The sequence below is a fragment of the Rhinopithecus bieti genome, unplaced genomic scaffold, assembly GCF_001698545.2.
Source record: "Rhinopithecus bieti isolate Rb0 unplaced genomic scaffold, ASM169854v2 scaffold_27038, whole genome shotgun sequence".
NCBI classification, from domain to species: domain Eukaryota; kingdom Metazoa; phylum Chordata; class Mammalia; order Primates; family Cercopithecidae; genus Rhinopithecus; species Rhinopithecus bieti.
Genome location: NW_016812221.1, coordinates 424,886 through 447,102, shown reverse-complemented (window position 1 = coordinate 447,102; position 22,217 = coordinate 424,886). Strand labels below are relative to the sequence as shown.

The 22,217-nt window shown below is 52.1% G+C and overlaps 1 protein-coding gene across 1 annotated transcript; it reads right to left on the bottom strand.

The window, feature by feature from the left end:
- Window positions 1-3,409: 3,409 nt before the first annotated feature.
- PGAM5 (PGAM family member 5, mitochondrial serine/threonine protein phosphatase) lies at window positions 3,410-12,419 on the bottom strand. Its single transcript, XM_017895630.1, is given in 9 exon segments — window positions 3,410-4,057; window positions 5,091-5,224; window positions 5,414-5,502; window positions 5,648-5,773; window positions 7,649-7,827; window positions 11,564-11,652; window positions 11,655-11,871; window positions 11,956-12,073; window positions 12,416-12,419. Coding segments are annotated over 9 exon segments (1,107 nt in total). The 3' UTR covers window positions 3,410-3,906.
- Between the last annotated feature and the right edge of the window lie 9,798 nt (window positions 12,420-22,217).

The following is a 22,217-nucleotide window of genomic DNA, read 5'->3' as shown; positions in this document are numbered from 1 at the left end:
AAAAAAAAAAAAAAAAAAAAAAAAAAAAGATTTTCTCTTTGCTCTTGGCAGTGGGAACCTTGGTGACATTAACAGTTGCTGTGGTGGCTTTGGTTGGAAAGTGCCCTGCTTCAGTGTGGTGGCAGCTGTGAGGAAGGCGCCCGGGGAGTCTGCTGCTCATTTCTGGGGTAAAAGCAGCCATGGTGCTGCATACCAGCCATGGGCGTGCCAGCGGCGCCATGGCAGGGACCACAGCTGGGTCCTCTAGAGTCGTCTGGATGTTTCCAGAAGCCTGCAGGGCTTTCCCAGGAAGGGCTAACGGCGGAACCCTTGTTGGGGCCGGGCTGTGCATGCAGGGCGCAGGCGTCTGCTTGTCGTGGTTGGAAACCCTGTGACTGCTCCAGCTGCAGATTGCCCTGCCAATGCTCCTTCCTCAGCTGTCTCAAGAAAAGGCTTTGGGATCAACGTTGGCATGATGGCCCCTGGCAGCTGGCTGCCAGTTGGTGGCATGCCATTCCCACCAGTCTCACTGAGCTTCTTGTGTGCAGTTTTCACTTTGGCCAGAGTGAGGGTATCGTTACTAACATGTGAGAAGTCTTCAGTCTGTCTTCAGCCTGTCCCAAACCGGGGGACGGTTTCCATAATTGACGTCACTGGGCCCCTGTAACTGGCCCAGTCGAAATGCCCCCCTCACACGGCTCCCTCCGTGCGGGCGTTCACAACATGCACACTCGTGTGCTGAAGGTCCCTGGGGTCCGCCCTGGCATGGGCCAGCTCCCTCCACTCCCATCTCCTGCCTGCCCCTCCCTGCCTTCTCCCCAGCCATGCCTGCCCTGAGTCCAGCATTCAGAAATGAGACCCCCACCAGCAACCAGCCAAACCGGGAGCCATCCTCACTTTGCTAGTCTACGTCTGTCCCAAATGCAGAAGACTGGAAAAGGCCAAGTAAGAACCACTTAAACAGCAGGTATTCTAGAAGGGAAAAGTCTACCAGGCACAGTGGCTCATGCACTTTGGGAGGCCGAGGTGGGACGGATCACTGAGGACAGGGAGCTCCAGACCAGTCTAGCCAGCATAGTGAAACCCATCTCTACTAAAAATGCGCAAATGAGCCAGGTGCAGTGATGCACGCCTGTAGAACGAGCCTCTTGGGAGGCTGAGACATGAGAATCAGCCTCCCAAGTGGCTCGAGCCTGGAAAGCGGAAGTTGTAGTGAGCCGAGATCATGGCACTGCACTCCAGCCTGGGTGACAGAGCAAGACTATGTCTCAAAAAAAAGTTTGCTGGGAATTTACTCTAGAAAGAAGTTATTTAAAGTTTCATATTCAAGAAACTTAGGTAATCATCTACGGCCACACTACCCTGAACACATCCCGAAGTCTCTGATCTGGGCAGACAAGCAGGGCCTGGGTAGGACTTGGATTGGAGGCTGCCTGGGAATACCAAGGGCTGTAGACTTGAAAAACAAGAATACAGGTTGTCATTGCCGTGTGCTCTTAAAGAATGAGTCACACACTGAGTTTGTGGCTTAACTTTTCAAAATCCTTGACTTCAAATCTGACTTAAGCAGCATCATCAGGTTTTCTTTTCGGTTTTTTTTTTTTTGCATAAGCATTTGAAGACTTCTGGGTCACTGGTTTCTCGTGATGCATTGAAAACTGCTCACGGTCTCCCTTCCCCTTCCCCCTTTAGACCTGGCAGTCTGTCCAGATCTTCATGTGAGTGGGACTCAGGTCTAGGACGTGAGCGACGGGAGTAGCCGTGGGCTGGGTGGGGGTCAGGGCCAGCTGATGTGGGGTCATTCCACATTGTGATGAGCTTTGCCGCCCAGCAACCCTGTGCCTGCTCTGAGCACTGCCTTGGTGCCAGGCGTGCTGGCCCCGCTCCCACCTCCAAGCTTTCCCACTTTACAGAGGAGCCGGGGCCCCAAGCAAAACAAAGGCTCAGCCCTGCAGCGCCGCCCCGCCCCGAAAGGCCCCACGTGGGACTGTGGCGTGGGCGCCCCGTGCAGCTGACTTAAGAGCATCCCGGACTCCCTCCTCGAGAGCCTTGCTCCTGTCTGAGGTCAAGCGTGAGCGTGCCTGGTATTTGTTTTTGAAGTTGGCGCAGCCCTGGCTTATCAAACTGTTCCTAGACAATGGCGTTTGGTTGCTGTGGCTGTTGTCTCCACAGCCATTGGTCAGTCTTGCCGTCCTGGTCAGGGATTCGGAGAGGGCCCAGGCTGCTGGCGGAAGTCCTCTGAGCAGGCAGCTGGTGCGACGCAGGCAGAGGTGTCAACCATGGGGAGACAGGACCCTGTGCAAAGGGTTCTGGTGGCACCATCGTTGCTCACACTGCACAAGTTTCCTTTTTTTTTCTTTTTAGATGATGTCTCGCTCTGTTGCCCAGGCTGGAGTGCAGTGGCGTGATCTCGGCTCCCTGCAAGTTCTGCCTCCCGGGTTCAAGCGATTCTCCTGCCTCAGCCTCCCGAGTAGCTGCGATTACAGGCGCCCGCCACGCCTGGCTAATTTTTGTATTTTTAGTAGAGACGGGGTTTCACCGTGTTGGTCCGGCTGGTCTTGAACTTCCGACCTCGTGATCTGCCCACTTTGGCCTCCCAAAGTGCTGGGATTACAGGTTTGAACCACCGTGCCCGGCCGAAGTTTCCTGTTTTTAACACAGTCACTAGTCCTTTTAAGAAAAACAGTAAAATTTTATTATGCAATCATTTCCAAAGTAGACAGAGAAATAGATCAGATATCCCAATTGTATCAACTACAGAAAATAGTCACAACCACTTCATAGAAATTGTAGTTTTTCCTAAATTAACATAATATCTGGGTACACACAACATGTTTAAATATTTTAATCCCCGGCCGGGTGCGGTAGCTCACGCCTGTAATCCCAGCACTTTGGGAGGCCAAGGCAGGCAGATCACGAGGTCAGGAGTTCGAGACCAGCCTGGCCAACGTGGTGAAACCCCCGTCTCTACTAAAAATACAAAAATTAGCCGGGTGTGGTGGTGGGCGCCTGTAATCCCAGCTACTTGGGAGGCTGAGACAGGAGAATCACTTGAACCCAGGAGGCCAGAGGTTGCAGTGAGCCAGGATCCCGCCACTGCACTCCAGCTTGGACAACAAGAGTGAAACTCCATTTCAAAAAAAAAAAAAAATTGCTTTGTCTCCCTTGGTTGCCCAGGCTGGAGGGTAGTGACACAAATCACAGCTCACTGCAGCTTCCAACTCCTGGGCCCAAGTGATCCACCCACCTCAGCCTCCCAAGTAGCTGGGACTATAGATGCCCACCACCACGCCCAGCTAACTTTTTTATTTTTAGTAGAGACAGGGTCTCGCTATGTTGCCTTGTCCAGGCTGGTCTTAAAACTCCTGGGCTCAAGAGATCCTCCCACCTTGGCCTCCTGAGTAGCTGGGAATACAGGTGTGAGCCACTGTGCCCATCCAGAAAATCTTTAATCGACAAATATTCAAATGACAAGAGGGTTTTAAGAAATTAAAAGGATGTATGAGGTGAAGTGAGTTGTGAACAGAACCTGGGTGCCCTCCATGTCATCCGTGTGCCTCAGTCACCCTCATGCCTGACTGGTTTTGCCAACGCAGCATGGACCCTTGGTACAGGTCAGCCGCGGCTGCGCACGTGGTGGTCTGCGTCAGGCCTCGTTCAGGTCCCCACAACAGGCCTGACTTCTGCATGAAAGGTCTTCGCCTTAAACCCCACGCCATCCTGGGGGTTCCTGGTCAGGTATGAAACCCTGCAGAGAAGTCAGGCTGTCTGATCCCAACTCTCCCCTTCTCAGCCTGGCCACAAGTCACTCCCCAGATGCAGCATTGTTTCTACTTTTCCACCTGTCTCCTCGGGAACAAAACGTAAGTGCGTCCGGCCTGTGCAGGGAGGACAGAGGGAAGGAGAGGCCGGAGCCCTGCGGTGCCCTCACGACCGGGTGATCTTGTCGGGAGGCATGAACCCCGTGTCCCCGAGGGTCCTGAGCGCAACTCGGCCATTGGGTCGGATCACCAGGTGGGTGATGCTGCCGTTGTTAAGGGACAGCCGGAGCCAGCCTTCGGGAGGGAACTGCAGCGCTCTGGGGAGAGAGGGGGAGAAAAAGAGAGAGAGCAAGTTAGAGCCGGGGGCTCTGTCCTTAAAACAGGCTGGGCTGGGCTAGGCCGGGCGCGGTGGCTCACACCTGTAACCTCAGCATTTTGGGAGGCTGAGACGGGCAGATCAGGAGGTCAGGAGATCGAGACCATACTGGCCAACACAGTGAAACCCCGTCTCTACTAAAAACACAAAACATTGGCCATCCGTGGTGGTGGACGCCTGTAGTAGTCCCAGCTACTTGGGAGGCTGAGGAAGAAGGAGAATGGCATGAACCCAGGAGACGGAGCTTGCAGTGAGCCAAGATCACGCCATTGCACTCCAGCTTGGGCAACACAGCGAGACTCCGTCTCAATAAATAAATAAATAAATAAATAAATAAATAAATAAATAAATAAAAAAATGGGCTGGGCCAGAGCCAGGGGACTATGTTCTTAAAACGGGCTGGGTTGGGGCGGGGGGCTCTGTTTTACAGACGGGGGCTGAGCCCCTCAGAGGTCTCAGAGCAGCCTCAGGGCTGGGTACACATAAGCCGAGCTGCTCCTATCTTCAATCGGGGCTTCTCGGGGAGGATCTGGCTGGGATCGACGTGAATCGAGCCATCACACTTGGGGACCTGCCCTCTTTAGGACAGGGGCCCAACCCCAACTCAAGATTTGCACAAATCAGAAAAACGCTGACTTCTTACGAGTAAACACAATTTAATTTCTGCTTTTCCCGTATAAAAAAAACAGGGAGCAGCCAGTTAGTGGAACAGGTCCCTTTCTGGGAATGCGAAGAACGGAGATGAGATCTATCCGCCGTGGCATCTTCATGCACTTCTTAGGCACAATTCGCATTTGCGGAAAAGCCTGGTGTTGCCATCACCGCCTCTGAGCCACCCACGCGGGTGGCATGGCCACCCTCAGGCTGCTTCCCAAGCCTCCGCAGGGCTGCCCTGCGGCGCCGGCCGGAACAGCACAGTGCTTTTCTCTAGGTGTGAAATTATTTTGGCCACAACCAGCACGGTGGCTGCCTACCTGCACACGATGTAGCGGATGACGTTGGCGTGACAAATAAAGATCTCATAACTGTCCTCCTCCTGCCTGGCATCTGCGCGGTGTATGTAGTTCCGGAAGGCGGCCTCGATCCGGGCTCCGTCTTCGTAATACTGCTGGGGGCAGAGTGAGGAACAGTCAGTGTGGAAGTCCACGGGCAAGGTGGGCATCAGGAGGACAGACCCTATCGCTGCCTGGGGAAGCCCGTGGGACGGCTGGACATGTGGTGGACGGTGAGCCCCGCAGGGCTGCTTTGCCCAGGGAAGGCAGGGGGTGACACAGCTGCTCCCTGGGGAGGTTTTTACCACAGCTTCTGGCTTCCAGTGAGACACAGGCGGGTCTGGCTCGATGGGGGCGCCTTCCCGCAGCAGGTCTGTGCTGACTTTGCAGACGCCTGGGGAGAAGCACAGTGAAGCCCTGGGTGCGGCGGCCCTGCCGGCAGAGATGCTGTGACCTCCCAGTGGCCAGGAGCTCAGGCCGGGGCCCTGCCACGAGCCGTCCACTGCTGCAAGCATGGAGGCCCCGTGCCCAGCACTTACCTGGCAGGTGCCGGCTGATGATATCAGTGGTCTCTATGGCGCGGGTCATAGAGGAATGGACGATTTTATTAAACTTCAACCCCAAGCTTGCGAGGCGGAGCCCAGTGAGTTCAGCCTGCTCCCGACCTGGAGGGTGACACACACAGTGCCGCACCCGCATCCCCTCCTCCGCCCGCAAACGCGCCCTCCTCCACCCACAAGCACGAGCCCGCATCAGTCAGCAAGTGCATCCCATGGCTCCTGCCCTCCCTAGGCTTGGGCCTGAGGGGCTGGCACTCAACTGTCTTCACCCCCATACAGGAAAAAAAAAAGCATCCGATTCCATCAATGGCAGGAAAACGGACAGTGGCTGGTGGTTTCTGAGTCCTCTCCTCACCCTCACTTAACTATGCCCAAAACCTGAGCCTCAGGGTCCACCAGGCACACGCCATGACGGAGGCCAACAGAGCAGGACCTGAACATCCCGAGCTGCTACATGGGGGCCGGACACCAGTGCAGGCACCTTTTCTCTTGTGAGCTTTGGCATCCAGGTGAAAAGGCCCTCGGGAAAGCCGAGTCCACTGGATGCAGCCACAGCTGCGTCTGTCACTCCACTTTCTATACAAGCAGCCGCGACAGTTCTGGGGGCTGAGGGAGCATCTGTGGAGGACAGCCCTGCACATTTTTACCATCTGAACTTTTAATATGTGCATGAACAGACACTATCCCATTTAAAGAACTTTTCAAAGTGTAAACTCTACCTTAGCCTATCCCACATTTCCTTCTCTAGGCATCTCTCCTGCAGATCCACCTGCACAGGAACACAAGGACAGGGTGGAAGGACCCTTCTGGGCGCTGTCTATGCAGCGTCTGCCAGTGGGGACAGGCGGGATCATGTCTTGCCTGTTGACCAGGGCATTGAGAGACAGATGCCAGGCTGAGTGCGGTGGCTCACACCTGTCATCCCAGCACTTTGGGAGGCCAAGGCGGGCGGATCACAAGGTCAGGAGTTTGAGACCAGCCTGGCCAATATGGTGAAACCCCGTCTCTACTAAAAATACAAAAAAAAAAAAAAAAAAAAAAAAAGCCACCTGTGGTGGTGGGCACCTGTAATCCCAGCTACTTGGGAGGCTGAGGCAGGAGAATCGCTTGAACCCATGCAGTGGGCCATGATCACATCTGCACTCCAGCCTGGGCAACAAAGCAGGACTCTCTCTGAAGAAGAAGAAAAAAAAAAAAAAAGCAGACGCCAGGCAGCAGGCCTGTGAGTGCAGAAGAGAAGGGTCTTTGGCAGCAGGTCCAGGTGAGCAGCTGAGGGCACAAGCTATGCGGCTTTCCAAGGCGTCGAGCAGGCACAAAACCCCTGCTAGAATATGCACCGAATTTGGTCTCATGCAAACAAGATAGGTCCAACATTTGCTAAAAGGTAAGGACTTTTTTTTTTTTTTTTTGAGATGGAATCTTGCTCCGTCACCTAGGCTAGAGTGCAGTGGTGCAATCTTGGCTCACTGGAACCTCCACCTCCCAGGGTCAAGCAATTCTGCCTCAGCCTCCTGAGTAGCTGGGATTACGGCTGCCTGCCACCACACCTGGCTAATTTTTGTATGTTTACAGGAGACGAGGTTTCGCCGTGTTGGCCAGGCTGGTCTCGAACTCCTGACCTCGGGTGATCCGCCTGCTTTGGCCTCCCAAAGTGTTGGGATTACAGGTGTGAGCCACCACGCCTGGCCAAGGTAAAGACGTTTTTAAAAGCTTGTCTTCTTCCCAAGTTCAGCAGACAGTTACTGGTAATGTCAATGTGTGATTCAGGGGTGATGGCCTCAGACATGGGCCCCAGGAGACCCAGTGCCCCAAACACTTTCAAGAAAGCTGACTGAAGGGGTCTGCAGAGGAGCTGCATCCAGTCACGTAACCAAGGCACCAGCAGAGGATATGCACCTGTCACATCCCCAAGGGCGTCCCCGGAGGGTCTGACCCCGTCACACACCCAGGGGGTCGCAGAGGGTCTGACTTGCCACATACCCAGCGGGGTCAGAGTGCGGTCCTTCTCCAGGGAGCCATCCACATGGTACTGGGAGTGCCTGATGAGGAAGATGTGCCGTGTGGCCTTGGCTTTGTAGTGGTCCAGCTTGGACGCCAGCTCTTCTTCCCCAGATTCCACATTCCTCTTCCGCAGGTTGATCAGAGACAGCGGTTCTCGCCTGATGTTGAAATACAAGATAGGTCCTGGTGACCTCTGTTCCCAAGTTTGAGTTTTTCTGACAAGATGTTCTTTCCAGATTGTCAGACTATTTGGGAAGAGCATGGAGAGAAGACAAGGACCTCGGCAGAGCCTGGGGAGGCCTCTCTGAGCATACCGCTACTCTCCCTCCCACAAAGCTAGTTCCAGGCCTGTTCTGCGTTATGTGCTGAAAAGCACAACAGATAAGCAAAGCCCTGTGCATCTAATAAGGAGAGGCAGGAGACAGACCACCCAGAATGCACCTGTGGGTACGGAAAACGCCAGGCTAGGAATGAGGACATTGGCTATGCGTGGGCAGGTGGGAAGTGTCCGCGGGACCAGGACAGCCTCCCTGACCATGATGCTTCAGCAGAGCCTAGAACTGCAATGCCCAACAGCAGCCACCAGCTATGAGGATGTTTCAATTAAAAATTTAAGCAAAATTAAATAAAATGAAAACATCATGTCCTCAGTCATACTAAGCACATTTTAGACCCTCAGGACCGGGTGCAGTGGCTCACACCTGTAATCCCAGCATTTGGGAGGCTGAGGCGGGCAGATCAACTGAGGTCAGGAGTTCGAGACTAGCCTGGCCTACATGGCAAAATCCCATCTCTACTAAAAATGGAAAAAATCAGCCGGGCTTGGTGGCACAGACCTGAAATCCCAGCTACTTGGGAGGCTGAGGCAGGAGAATCGCTTGAACCCGGGAGGCGGAGGGTGCAAAGAGCTGAGATTGCACCACTGCATTCCAGCCTGGGCGACGCAGCCAGACTCCACCTCAGAAAATAAACAAACACTCAGCAGCCACATGGGATAGTGACTGTCACATCAGATAGCGAGGAAGAAACCATTCCCATTATGAAGTCCTGTTCCAGAGCTGCTGAAATCTGAAAAAGAGCGGATTCCAGCATTTTGGGAGGTCAGATCACTGAAGCCCAGGAGTTCAAGACTAGCCTGGGCAACATAGGGGTGCCCTGTCTCTACAAAAATATTAAATTAAAAAGTTAGCTGGGCAAGGTGGTCCGCAGCTGTAGTCCCAGCTGCTCAGGAGGCTGAGGTGGGAGGATCACTTGAGCCTGGGAGGGAGCCATGATCTTGCCACTGCAGTGCACTGTGCTCCAGCCTGGGCAACAGAGCGAGACCCTGTCTGAACAGCAACAAAAAAAGTTCAACAGGGCAGAGCTGGGAATAGCAAAAGTGGAACCTGCTGGTATTTACTCAGAGACAGTGGCAGAAAAGGAAGTTGTGGAAGGGCACCGTCGTGACTCAAGGGCTCTGTTCAGGCTGCGCTGACCTGGGGGCCTGTCATAAACCAGGCCAAGACTCAAATTGGCAGGTATGGGGGAGTCAGGGTGAGCCAGAGAAAATATTTGGGAGCTATAGGCACAGAGACAGGAAGCCATGCACTGCATGAGACCTCCAGGAAGAAGCTGGAGATTTCACCAGATGAGGCTCTGGAACTTTACAGCATGGACACATGAGACTCAAGAGGAAACACGCTGTCTTCTAGCACCTTCCTGCAGTTGCTCATGCCTTCTGTCTGTATGAGCCTTTCCCAGCCCACAAGGCCCAATTCACTTCTCCCCAGACATGGCAAGCAAATACAGAACACCTGCTTAAAAGAGAAAGGCTGGGCTCAGTTCCCGGTTCTACTTCAAGTTTTTTTGCTTTTTTTTTTTGAGACAGAGTCTCACTCTGTCGCCCAGGCTGGAGTGCGGTGGCACAATCTGGGCTCACTGCAGCCTCCACCTCCTGGATTCAAGTGATTCTCCTGCCTCAGCCTCCTGAGCAGCTAGGACTACAGGTGTGTGCCACCATGCCTGGTTAATTTTTTTGTATTTTTAGTAAAGACAGACTTCACTAAAAGACTTTCACCATGTTGGCCAGGGTGGTCTTGAACTCCTGACCTCAAGTGATCCGCCTACCTCAGCCTCTCAAAGTGCTGGGATTACAGGTGTGAGCCACTGCACCCAACCTATTTCAAGTTCTTTAACCTTAGATTAATCTCTTTCCTTAAAAAGGCCTAAGAAATTCAGAATATTTTACTGATTTTTAAAAAAGAATTTAATGGGCTGGGCATGGTGGCTCATGCCTGTAATCCCAGCACTTTCAGAGGCCGAGGTGGGTGGATCACCTGAGGTCGGGATTTCAAGACCAGCCTGACCGACATGGAGAAACCCCGTCTCTACTAAAAACACAAAATTAGCTGGCGTGGTGGTGCATGCCTGTAATCCCAGCTACTCGGGAGGCTGAGCCAGGAGAATCGCTTGAACCCGGGAGGTGGAGGTTGCAGTGAGCCAAGATTGCGCCATTGCACTCTAGCCTGGGAAACAAGAGCGAAAATCCGTCTCAAACAGAAAAGAAAGAAAAAGAATACAACTCCCATCTAATCATGAGAAAACCTTCAGACAAATCTCAGTTGAGGAACCTTCTATAAAACCCCTGACCAGGACGCCTCAAACAGTGATGATCATCGAAACAAGTCTGAGAAATTGTCACCGCCAAAACGTGCCTGAGGAGGCATGAAGACTGCTTGTCGTGTGGGATCCTAGAACAGAACAGCAGGTAAAGCTGAGGAAATCTCAGTGAAGCATGAACCTTAGTAATAATGTATGGGTTACGACTCGTTAATTCTGATATATACACCACGCTTAGTGTATGATGCTAATAGAGGAAATAAGGTTAACAAAAGAAAAAAATTAATATAAAGTACTTAACACAACCACAGTAGTATAATTCTGTGCCCTCTTCTCAGAGTACTGAGTATAAGGAGCAGTTAGGACTGGGCAAACCATCCTTGCCTCGAGAGCAGTCCTGGCCGACAGAAACAGAATGCCAGCAACATGTGAAAATTATACATTTTCTAACAGCAACATTAAAAAGAAACAGGTGAATTTCGATCATACTTTTAATTCAATATGCTAAAAATACTATTTCAACACATAACCAATGTTAAAAACCTGCACTATTTTTTTTTTTCCTTTGAGACAGGCTCTGTTGCTTAGGCTGGAGTGAAGTGGCGGGATCTCGGCTCACACTGCAGCCTGGGACCCCTGGACTCAAGGGATCCTCCTGCCTCAGCCTCCCGAGTAGCTGGGACCACAGGCGCGCGCCACCTCGCTCGGCTAACTTATTTTGTATTTTTTGTAGAGATGGGGGTCTCCCTATGTTGCCCAGGCCGGTTTCAACTTCCTGGGCTCAAGCGATCCTCCGGCCTCGGCCTCCCAAACGCCCGGATTACAAGCGTGAGCTACCGCACCCGGCCCTGCTTAAGTTTAAATTGACGTAAACTAAGCATTCCCTTCAGGAATCACAAGGGCCATATTTCAAACGCTCATTAACCGCACGCGGCTCACGGGCGCGCTCCTGCAAACGCCCCTGGAGGATGCCCGGCTTCCACCCCAGCCTCGCCCCGGCCCGCGCTCCGGCGACGGCACCCACGGCGGACTCGCAGGGGCGGAGAGAAGGGCAACGAGTAAGCGGAGCTCGGCCCACAGAAGCCGGCGGGAAGGGCGCGCCGCCCCCAGAGCCCTCAGCGCAGAGCGGCCCCGGAAGGCGGTTCCTTCGCCGGGGGAAGCGGACGGCGACCCCAGATCCCGACTCGATTGCAACCTTGAACCTGGTCCCGATCCCGACCCTGGTCCTGGTCCCGATCCCGATCCCAACGGCAACACCAGCCCTGACCCCCATCCAGACCCCAGCCCCGAGCGCACCTGTCCCAGTTGGGGTCCCAGACGCCAGGGCCCGGCCGCGCGCCCCCCGCCCAGGCCGGCGGCTCAGCCGGGCGTGGCTCCGCGTCCCCCGCCCGCGCGCGGCCTTCCCTACAGCCACGGCCGAGAAGAGCACGGCGGCCGAGGCCCCCGGCCATGCCCGGCAGGCCGCCAGCTGCAGCGCCTGCCGAAGCCATGCCGCCGCTCCCGCGCCGGCCCGCGCAGGGCGCCCACGGCCCGACGGGCGCTTCCTGCGAGGGGACAACTTCCCGGGCAGGCGCTTCCGGGAGGCGGGGCGGAAGTCCCGCCTCCTGGGGCGCGGCGGGGCGCGGGGCGCCTTCAGCTAAGGGGTGTCTTTCGCGGAGCCGCTCCCCCGTCACTCTTCCGTCCGTCACTGAGTGCTCCGCGAACGCCGGTTCGCGCAGGTGCGGGGGGGGCTGTAGGGACGCTGGGAGGGCGGCGCGGCGCTTTCCAGATAGGTTCCGCCACCCGGAAGCGCTGCCCAGGCCCAAGCTGGGTGAGGGGCGGAGACGCGGAGAGAGACTTGGGGCCCTGGGTTACGGTTGAGCTGGGAAACCGCGCGCGGATTTGTTTAAATGATAATGTTTTGGTGCAGAACCCCGAAATTAAATTTTTCCGTCGGCGCCGTTCCTGGTGTGCGGTTCCAAGCGGCATGAAGTGCGTTTCAGGTTCGGCCGGGTGTTACTTCTGGTCAGGCCTCTCCTGGCGGGGCAGTCCCTCTGTGGCCGGCGCGTTTCGCTTATGCAGCGGTCCTCAGAGGGACCGCGTTAGGCCTGGGTTCCTTTCCAGGGGGGGGGACGAGCGCCTCCCTGTGTCGACCGACCCACGACTTACCCATTGCTGGACGCTTGCCCTGTCTTCAAAAAAAAATAAATAATATAAAAAAAGGAAAATTGGCCAGCCACGTGGCTACGCCTCGTAATCCCAGCACTTTGGAGAGGCCAAGGTGGGTGGTCACCTGAGGTCAGGGTTCGAGACCAGCCTGACCAACATGGTGAAACTCCCTCACTACTGAAAATTACAAAAAATTAGCCTGGGCATCGGTAGGTGTGCGCCTGTATTCCCCGCTACTCAGGAGCCTTGAGGTAGGATAATCGCTTGGAACCCGGAGGCGAGGTTGCAGTGAGCCAGGATGTGCCTCTGTACTCCAGTCTGAGGTGACAGAGCGAGACTCTGTCTGAAAAAACAACAAAAAACAATTGGGGCCAGTTCAGTGTATGTCTGTAATCCCAGGCATTTGGGAATGCCGAGGCGGGTGGATTCACCCTGAGGTCAGGAATTTGAAACCAGTTTACTGGGCCACATGGTGAAACCCCGTCTCTACTAAAAACTACAAAAATAGCCAGGCGTGTGGTACACGGCCTGTAATCCCATACCCAAGGCTGAGGCAGGAGAATCTCTGGAACTGGAGAGGCAGAGCGCTGCAGTGAGGCTGAGATCGCACACTGCACTCCCAGCTAAAAAAAATAAAAAACAAAATGGAAAATCCACAAGGACATAGTTGAGTCCATAAGAAGAAACGACAGGCGTCCAGCGCGGTGGCTCACGCCTGTAATCTCGCACTTTGGGAGGCCGAGGGGGTGGATCACGGAGGTCAGGAGATCGAGACCATCCTGGTAACGGTGAAACCGTTCTACTAAAAACTACAACAAAATTAGCCAGGGCGAGGTGGCGGGCGCCTGTAGTTCCCAAGCTACCGGGAGGCTGAGGCAGCGAGAATGGCCGTCGAACTGAGAGGCGGAGCTTGCAGTGAGGCCAAAGATACAGACCACTGCACTCAGCCTGGCGACAGAGCAAGGCTCCGTCTCAAAAATAAATAAAATAAATAAATAATTTTAAAAAAAGGGCCGGGCGCGGGTGGCTCAGCCTGTATCCCAGCACTTTGGGCAGGCCGAGGACGGGTGGATCACGAGTCAGTGAGATTGAGACCATCCTGGCTAACTGGTGAACCCCGTCTCTTACTAAAAAAATACAAAAACTAGCTGGGCGAGGTGGCGGCGGCCTGTAGTCCAGCTACTCGTTTTGGCCTGACGCAGGAGTAATGCGTAAACCTGGGACGGGCGGAGGTTGCAGTGAGCTGAGATCGGCCATCTGATCCAGCCTGGGCGACAGAGACTCGTCTCAAAAAAAAAAAAAAAAAAAAAGAAATGACAGCAGATAAATCAGTTAACAAAAGTTTGAAAACTGGAAATCAGATCTTTATCAACCTGAGAAAATGGAACACCAGTGCCTATTTAGAAGGAAACCAAGAAGCAAGTTCATTTAATCCAGTGAGTCTGGAAGAGTCTGGGAGTTGGCAGCGCTAGCCTCCTGTCTGAGAGCTGTGGGACTGAAAGCAGGAGCATTTAGAGGAAAAGGTTGCCTTCCACATTTCCTTTCTCACGCATATGTTCAGGGGATTAGCTCACTTTCATCACCGTGGAGCACTAAGAGAAAGGCCATTCCAGGGGACTTGAACAGGAGGATTCTGGATTTGAGGACACCAAGCATAGCTCGGATCGGGATGCAGTAATAAAGACGGGATTATACGGAGTTCACATAAGGAAGAGTAGGACCTCTAATCCCTTTCATCCGGTTAGTCACAAGAATGTTGGCCACTAGGCTCATTCCATGCTCAGCTACCACTACCACCCTTCCTCCAATGCCCCGACAAGAACTAAAGGATTCCTATGTGGAAACTGACCAGCCCAAGAAAAAATATATTTTTTTTAATGTATTTTTTTACGCCAGGAGCAGTGGCTCATGCCTGTTATCCCAGCACTTTGAGAGGCTGAGGCAGGCTGATCACTTGAGGTCAGGAGTTCGAGACCAGCCTGGCCAACACAGTGAAACCCCATCTCTACTAAAAATACAAAAAATTAGGGTATAGTGGCGCACACTGGTAATCCCAGCTACTCAGGAGGCTGAGCCAGGAGAATCGCTTGAAAACGGGATGCTGCAGTAAGCCGAGATTGTGCCACTGCACTCCAGCCTGGGCAACAGAGTGAGACTCTGTCTCAAAAAAAAAAAAAAAAAAAAAAAAAAAATGGGCTGGGCCACAGTGGCTCACGCCTGTAATCCCAGCACTTTGGAAGGCCGAGGTGGGCAAATCACGAGGTCAGGAGTTTGAGACCAGCCTGGCCAACATGGTGAAACCCCATCTCTACTAAAAATAGAAAAAATGAGCTGGGCGTGATGGTGGGTGCCTGTAATCCCACACTTGGGAGGCTGAGGCAGGAGAATCACTTAAACCCAGGAGGCGGAGGTTGCAGTGAGCTGAGATTGTGTCACTGCACTCTAGCCCAGGCAACAGTACGAGACTCTGTCTGGAAAAAAAAAAAAAAAGTTTTTTTACTGTTTTTTTTTTTTTCTTAAGAGACAGGGTCTCACTCTGCTGCCCAGGCTGGAGTGCAATGGTGCAATCACAGCTCACTGCAGCCTCCAACTCCTGGGCTCAAGTGATTCCCCTGCCTCAGCCTCCAGAGTAACTGGAACTACAGGCATGTGCCACCATACTCCACTAATTTCTGTATTTTCTGTAGAGACATGGGTTTGTGTTGCCCAGTAAAAAAGAGAGACCTTGAACTCCTGGGCTCAAGTGATCCTCCCACCTTGGCCTCCCAAAGTGCTGGGATTACAGGCATGAGCCACTGCACCCGGCCTTACACCCCACTTTTTGATAACGTGCGATCCGCAACAAAAGTGGGTCTCTGCTTGCTTGGCCTACAGTGAAGGCACCATTTAACATGTGCAGCCCACACTAAGCTTCCAAAGAATGTCTTAGTAGCACAGATTCTTAAAAATTAATGAACCACCAAGGATCAACAGACATTTGAGGAAATCCTAGTCAAGAAAGATAGAGCCGGGCATAGTGGTACACCCGCGTAGTCCCAGCTGCTGGGGAGGCTGAGGTGAGAGAATTGCTTGAGCCCAGGAGTTCGGGGCTGTAGTGTGCTTTGCTAGTTGGATATCCACGCTTAATGCACCACTGTGGTGATGTCCTGGGAGAAGCAGAGCACTAGGTTGCCTAAGGAGGAGTGAATCAGCCCAGGTGGAAATGGAGCAGGTCAGAACTCCCATGCTGATGAGTGAGATCTGTGAATAGCTACTGCAGTTCAGCCTGGGTAACATGGCAAGACCCTGTCTCTAAAAAGAAAAAAAGACCAAGGCCGGGTGCGGTGGCTCACGCCTGTCATCTCAGCACTTTGGGCGGCCAAGGCGGGCGGATCACGAGGTCAGGAGATCGAGACCACAGTGAAACCCCGTCTCTACTAAAAATACAAAAAATTAGCTGGGTGTGGTGGTGGGCGCCTGTAGTCCCAGCTACTCAGGAGGCTGAGGCAGGAGAATGGTGTGAGTGAACCCGGGAGGCGGAGCTTGCAGTGAGTCGAGATCACACCACTGCTCTCCAGCCTGGGTGACAGAGCAAAACTCCGTCTCAAAACAAAAAAGAAAAGAAAAAAGAAAGAAAAAGGAGACCAAAACAAATGAATAAACAGAAAAAAACTAACTCAGAAACAGCATATGAGATACAAGATTTCCAAATTTAGGTAGCTAAGATCTTAAAGGATATTATGCTTATGAAACAATGGAATACTACCAAGGAGGAGTGGTCTCAGAATGAGAAAAACAGCTGGGAAGGGATGCTTGGAAATGAAGAATAGAGGAACACAGAAGGCTGGGCACGGTGGCTCACACCTGTAATCCCAGCACTTTGAGAGGCCAAGGCAGGCAATCACCTGAGGTGAGTAGTTCGAGACCAGGCTGGCCAACATGGTGAAACCCCATCTCTACTAAAAAAAAATACAAAAATTCACTGGGTGTGGTGGCGGGCACCTGTAATCCCAGCTACTCAGGAGGCTGAGGCAGGAGAATCAGTTGAACCTGGGAACGGGGGGTTGCAGTGAGCTGAGATCGTGCCACTGCACTCCAGCAAAAGAAGAACACAGAAAAAAAATCAGCTGAAAGGTTGGGATATAAAACTGAGGTGATTAGGCTGGGCGCAGTGGCTCACTCCTGTAATCCCAGCACTTTGAGGGGCCAAGGCTGGCAGATCACCTGAGGTCAGGAGTTCAAGACCAGCCTGGCCACTGGCCAACATGGTGAAACCCCATCTATACTAAAAATACAAAACTCGGCCAGGCGTAGTAGTGCATGCCTGTAATCACAGCTACTTGGGTGAACCTGGGAGGCAGAGGCTGCAGTGAGTAGAAATAGCACCACTGCACTCCCGCCTGGGCGACAGAGCAAGACTGTCTCAAAAAAAAAAAAAAAAAAAAAAAAATAGTCCAGAAAATAAAAGGGAAAAAATCTAAATTGGAAAGGAAAAATAAAATTAGAACACCAATCCAGGAGACTTATGAAGATAATGAGAAAATTATCAAAGAAATGATGCAAGAAAGTTTCCAGGAATTTAAGGAAATATGTTTCCAGGTTGAAGAAACTTATCAAGTGTCTAATCTATCTAATGAATAAAAAGAACCAAGTGGAGACACATTATCCTGAAATTGCAGAACACTGATGATACAGATGATCTTTTTTTTTTTTTTTAGGATACGGTCTCACCCATCCAAGCTGCAGTGCGGTGGTGCGATCACAGCTCACTGCAGTCTTGAATTCCTGGGCCCAAGGGATCTTGCCTCAGCCTCTTGAATAGCTGGGACACAGGTACACATCACCAAGTTCAGCAAATATTTTAAGTTTTTGTAGAGATGGGGTCTTGCTATGTTGCCCAGGCTGGTCTTGAAATCCTAGGCTCAAATGATCCTTTCGTCTTGACCTCCCAAAACGCCAGGATTACAGGCATGAGCCACCATGCTTCACAAGGGAGGGTGAGGCTGGTCTTGAGCTGTGATTTCATCACTGCACTCCAGCCTGTGTGACAGAGCAAGACCCTATCTCTAAAAAAAAAAAAAAAAAAAAAAAAAAAGTTAAGCATAGGTCTTTAAAACTTGTAAGTGAAAAATGATATAGAACAGGTACGCTTGACTGAAATTTAGGAAACAGTTTTAAATAATTGTGATTTAAACAATTAAAATTTTACAAACTTGGCTTTCATATATAAATTCTGCCCTAATCCTCAACCAGCTTCAATTCAATTCAGTTCACACCTGAGTGCCTATAGGAAGCCATACTTTGGACATGCACAGTAAGGGTCTTGCCTTCAAAGAGCACTCCTTACTGAGGGAGGTGACTGCTTTGGTTCCTGCAAGGACACACGTGTATACAAGGGAAGGCTCAGTGCTGCCTGGGAGAGCCATGCCAAACACATGCTGGGCCCCCAGCCGCTCTGAGCCCGTTGGTTTCTCACCGCAGACGATGCTGCCTTCCTCACTCCTGCCCACTGCTTTAGATACTGCGTGGGTGCTGGGGAAACATAAATGCAGGAGAGGCTGCTCTCAAGATGCCCACGCAGGCTGGCTGCAGGAACAGCCAAGGCAACAGGCCCAGAACATTCTTCCCACATGGCTGCCGGCTGGCCTGAAGCCTGAGTGGAGGTTGCTGCACGCTGTGTAACAGTGAGTGAGCAACTGTATCGTTTTGTCGGCTGCTTTTTCTACAAGTTATGTTAGACCTTTGGGAGAATCCTCCTCGAGACACCAGGGCCGGGCGTGGTGCGCTAAATGATGCGCCCACTGTGTGCTAACCGCTGGAATCCGTGGATCTGCTTCCTTACATGGCAAAAGGGACTTTGCAGACGTGATTAAGGACCTGGAGATGGGAGGAGTATTCAGGATTATCCAGGGGTTCCCAGAGTACTTGCAGCAGGCCTTAGGGAGGGAGGAGATGAGGGGGTGGAAGTGGAGGCTGGAGTGCTACTGGGCCATGAGACAAGGAATGCTGGGCCTCTAGAAGCTGGAAAGGGAAGGACATGGATTCTCCCCAGAGCCGGCTGTGGGAACACTGTGGCTGCAGGAACACTGTGGCTGCCATCTCATTTTTTTAATTTAATTTTTTTTGAGATGGAGTCTTGCTCTGTTGCCCAGTGGCGTGATTTCAGCTCAATGTAACCTCCGCCTCCTGGATTCAAGCGATTCTCCCGCCTCAGCCTCCCCAGTAGCTGGAATTGCAGGCACCTGCTACCACGCCTGGCCAATTTTTTTTGTATTTTTAGTACAGACAGGGTTTCGCCATGTGGGCCAGGCTGGTCTCGAACTCCTGACCTCAAGTGATCTGCCAGCCTCGGCTTCCCAAAGTGCTGGGATTATAGGCCTGAACCACTGTGCCCAGCCTTTTTTTTTTTTTTTTTAAATAGAGACAGGGCTTCACTCTGTCACCCTAACTGGAGTGCAGTGACACAATCACAGCTCACTGCAGCCTCGACCTCCTGAACTCGAGCGATCCTCCTGCCTCAGCCTTTGAGTACACAGGTGCATGGCACCATGTCCAGCTAGTTATTTTTTAATTTTTTGTAGAAATGGGACCTCTCTGTGTTATCCAGGCTGGTCTCAAACTCCTCAAGTGATCCTCCTGCCTTGGCCTCCCAAAGTGCTGGGATTAGAGGTGTGAGCCACCGTGCCCAGCTGCCCTGATTTTAGCCCCAGGAAACCCGTCTTGGACTTCTGACCACCAGAACCAAAGTTCTAAGCCTGTTTTAAGCTGTTGAGTTTGTGGGAATTTGAGAGCAAAGTAGGGAATGAATATGCTGGGTGACAGCATGGCTAACATTCCCATCTCATAGACTGATCACTGTTGTGCCAGAGAGTAAGAGATGCCCACTGCTCTGCCCATTTCAAAGGAAAGACAGGCTGTTCCTCAGCACAGGGAAGAATGTGAATCCCTTGCCCCGGCCCCTTGCTTAGAAATCATGCTTACTTGCCTTGTGTTTCTCCAAGAAACCTGATCCTTGGTATCCCAGACAAGGTGAGATCTGTCATTGTCACAGCTGGCATTTATTTTCTGCCCTGAGGAAGTCAGATGAAGAGGTCACTCTGCCACACCCACTTCCCCACACACTTGGGGCAGGGCTCTGCTGTGCCGTGAGGCTTTGGTGGAAGCAGCTGCATCGGCTCCTCCACTCTCGGCTGAACTGAGCTGGACCTGGGGCTCTGGACCATCTGAACTTGTACATGGCTTCTTTTCTATGCAAAGGGCAATGCTGTACGAGTCATATCTGGGCGTTGCAGGCGCTACATTCCTTAGGAAGTAAAGAAACCCTTTTCTCTGTCTCAAGAGACTGTTTTTGCTTCTTGAAGTCCTTCCATTACCATCTCATTTCAATAAAAAGGGTCAAGGGACAGCGTGCTTGGAGGGAAAGAAGTCCTAGGGTGACACGTGACGAATTCTGGTACTTGAACTCAGTGTAGTTTTATAGGCTTTCTTATGGATTCATTTTGTTCAAATATAATTAAAATATGATTTGTTGAAGGCACTCAGACCTACGTATAGGAAGAAGTGCTTTTCTTCCTCGAACTATTGCCAGATCATTTAACCACTCACAAATGCCTGTTTTCTGTGGGGTGCGGTGGTTCACGTCTGTAATCCCAGCACTTTGGGAGGCCGAGGCAGGCGGATCCCCAGGTCAGGAGGTTGAGACCATCCTGGCTAACACAATGAAACCCCGTCTCTACTAAAAATACAAAAAATTAGCCGGGCGTGGTGGCGGGCGCCTGTAGTCCCAGCTACTCGGGAGGCTGAGGCAGGAGAATGGCGTGAACATGGCAGGCGGAGCTTGCAGTGAGCCGAGATCATGCCACTGCACTCCAGCCTGGGCGACAGCGCGAGACTCCACCTCAAAAAAAAAAAGCCTGTTTTCTGATGACTGTTCAAGAGGGTGAAACTAAAAGCTGCCCGTCTCTGCTCTCCCCTGTGTGCCTGACAATACTTAGTAAAGAGGTGTTCAGCAAACTGACCGGATGCGGGCTGTGGTAAGCCATATAACATCATGTGATATCTTCTCCAGTGAATTCTCTTGACCTTGCCTTGCCGTGACACTCTGATGCCCTGTGATGAGGTGGTAAAGATGGTGGCTGAGGACCTGGCTGACTGCCTCTGAATCGGAACTCGTCTCTTGCTAGCTGAGGAGTCTTGCATTCCCCACATGTGGAGCAGAGAAAACAATGTCACCTCCCTCAGGGCTGCTGCAGGATGCATAATACCAACCCCGCGCAGCTCTCAGAAGAGTTCTGGCACAAAGCAACCCCGAGCGGTGTCAGTACTGTGATCTCTGGATTCTAATCCAGAATCTGCTCTGAGATCCAGGTTCTTTATCCTCCGTCATGGCAGCGGGGTGGGACTCACTGGGAAGTGGCAAGTTAGAGGGACAGTCAGAATTGTCACCTTCTGCATCAATTGCAAGAGCATCTGTTACTTTTGCAAATGCCCTAAGCTTCCTTTGGGAACGGCCCCACCTTAAATATTCTGAACTGAAAGAGCAGTTCTTTGAAAACCCGTGGCAAGCAGGACATAAGCAGGCATTACTGCTGCCGTCTTCACCGCCACATCCTTCACGGCACCCAGGAGCTGGAAACAGTCTAGCCACTGACGGACAGACGGACAGGCAAAATGCAGTCCACGCACACGGGAATGTTTCAGCCTTTTAAGTTTTTAATTTTTATTTTATTATTTCTTAGTAGAGAGGGGGTTTCTTCATGTTGGCCAGGCTGGTTTCAAACTCCTGACCTCATGTAATCTGCCTGCCTCGGCCTTGAAAAGTGCTGAGATTACAGGTGTGAGCCACTGTACCCAGCCCTATGTTTATTTTTTATTTTATTTATTTATTTTTTTGAGACAGTCTCACTCTGTCGCCCAGGCTGGGGTGCAGTGGCATGATCTTGGCTCACTGCAACCTCTGCCTTCCCAGTTCAAGTGATTCTTCCACCTCGGCCTCCTCCCAAGTAGCTGGGATTACAGGCGTGCACTATCACACCCAGTTAATTTTTTTTTTTTTAAGACGGAGTCTCGCTGTCACCAGGCTGGAGCACAGTGGAGTGATCTTGGCTCACTGCAACCTCTGCCTCCCAGGTTCAAGCTGTTCTCCTGCCTCAGCCTCCCAAGTAGCTGTGATTAGAGGCACCCGCCACCCCGCCTGGCTAATTTTTTTATTTTTAGTAGAGACAAGGTTTCACCATGTTAGCCAGGATGGCCTCGATTTCTTGACCTCGTGATCTGCCTGCCTTGGCCTCCCAAAGTGCTGGGATTACAGGCGTGAGCCTCTGCGCCCGGCCGCTAATTTTTTATATTTTTGGTAGAGATAGGGTTTCACTATGTTGGCCAGGTTGGTCTTGAACTCCTGACCTCAAGTGATCCGTCTGCCTCAGCCTTCCAAAGTGCTGGGATTACAGGGGTAAGCCACCGAGCCTGGCCTATTTTTATTTTTATTTTTTAAAGAATCTTAAGGACAATCAAAAGTCAGCCTTTTTTAAAAGGAAAGAGGGCCGGGTATGGTGGTTCATGCCTGTAATTCCAGCACTTCAGGAGGCCAAGGCAGGCAAATCATGAGATCAGGAGTTTGAGACCAGCCTGGCCAACATGGCAAAACCCCTTCTCTACTAAAGACACAAAAAATTAGCCAGGCATGGTGGTGCACACCTGTAATCCTAGCTACTCGGGAGGCTGAGACAGGAGAAATCTCTTGAACCCAGGAGGCAGAGGTTGCAGTGAGCTGAGATTGCGCCATTGCACTCCAGCCTGGGTGACAGGGCGAGACTCTGTCTCA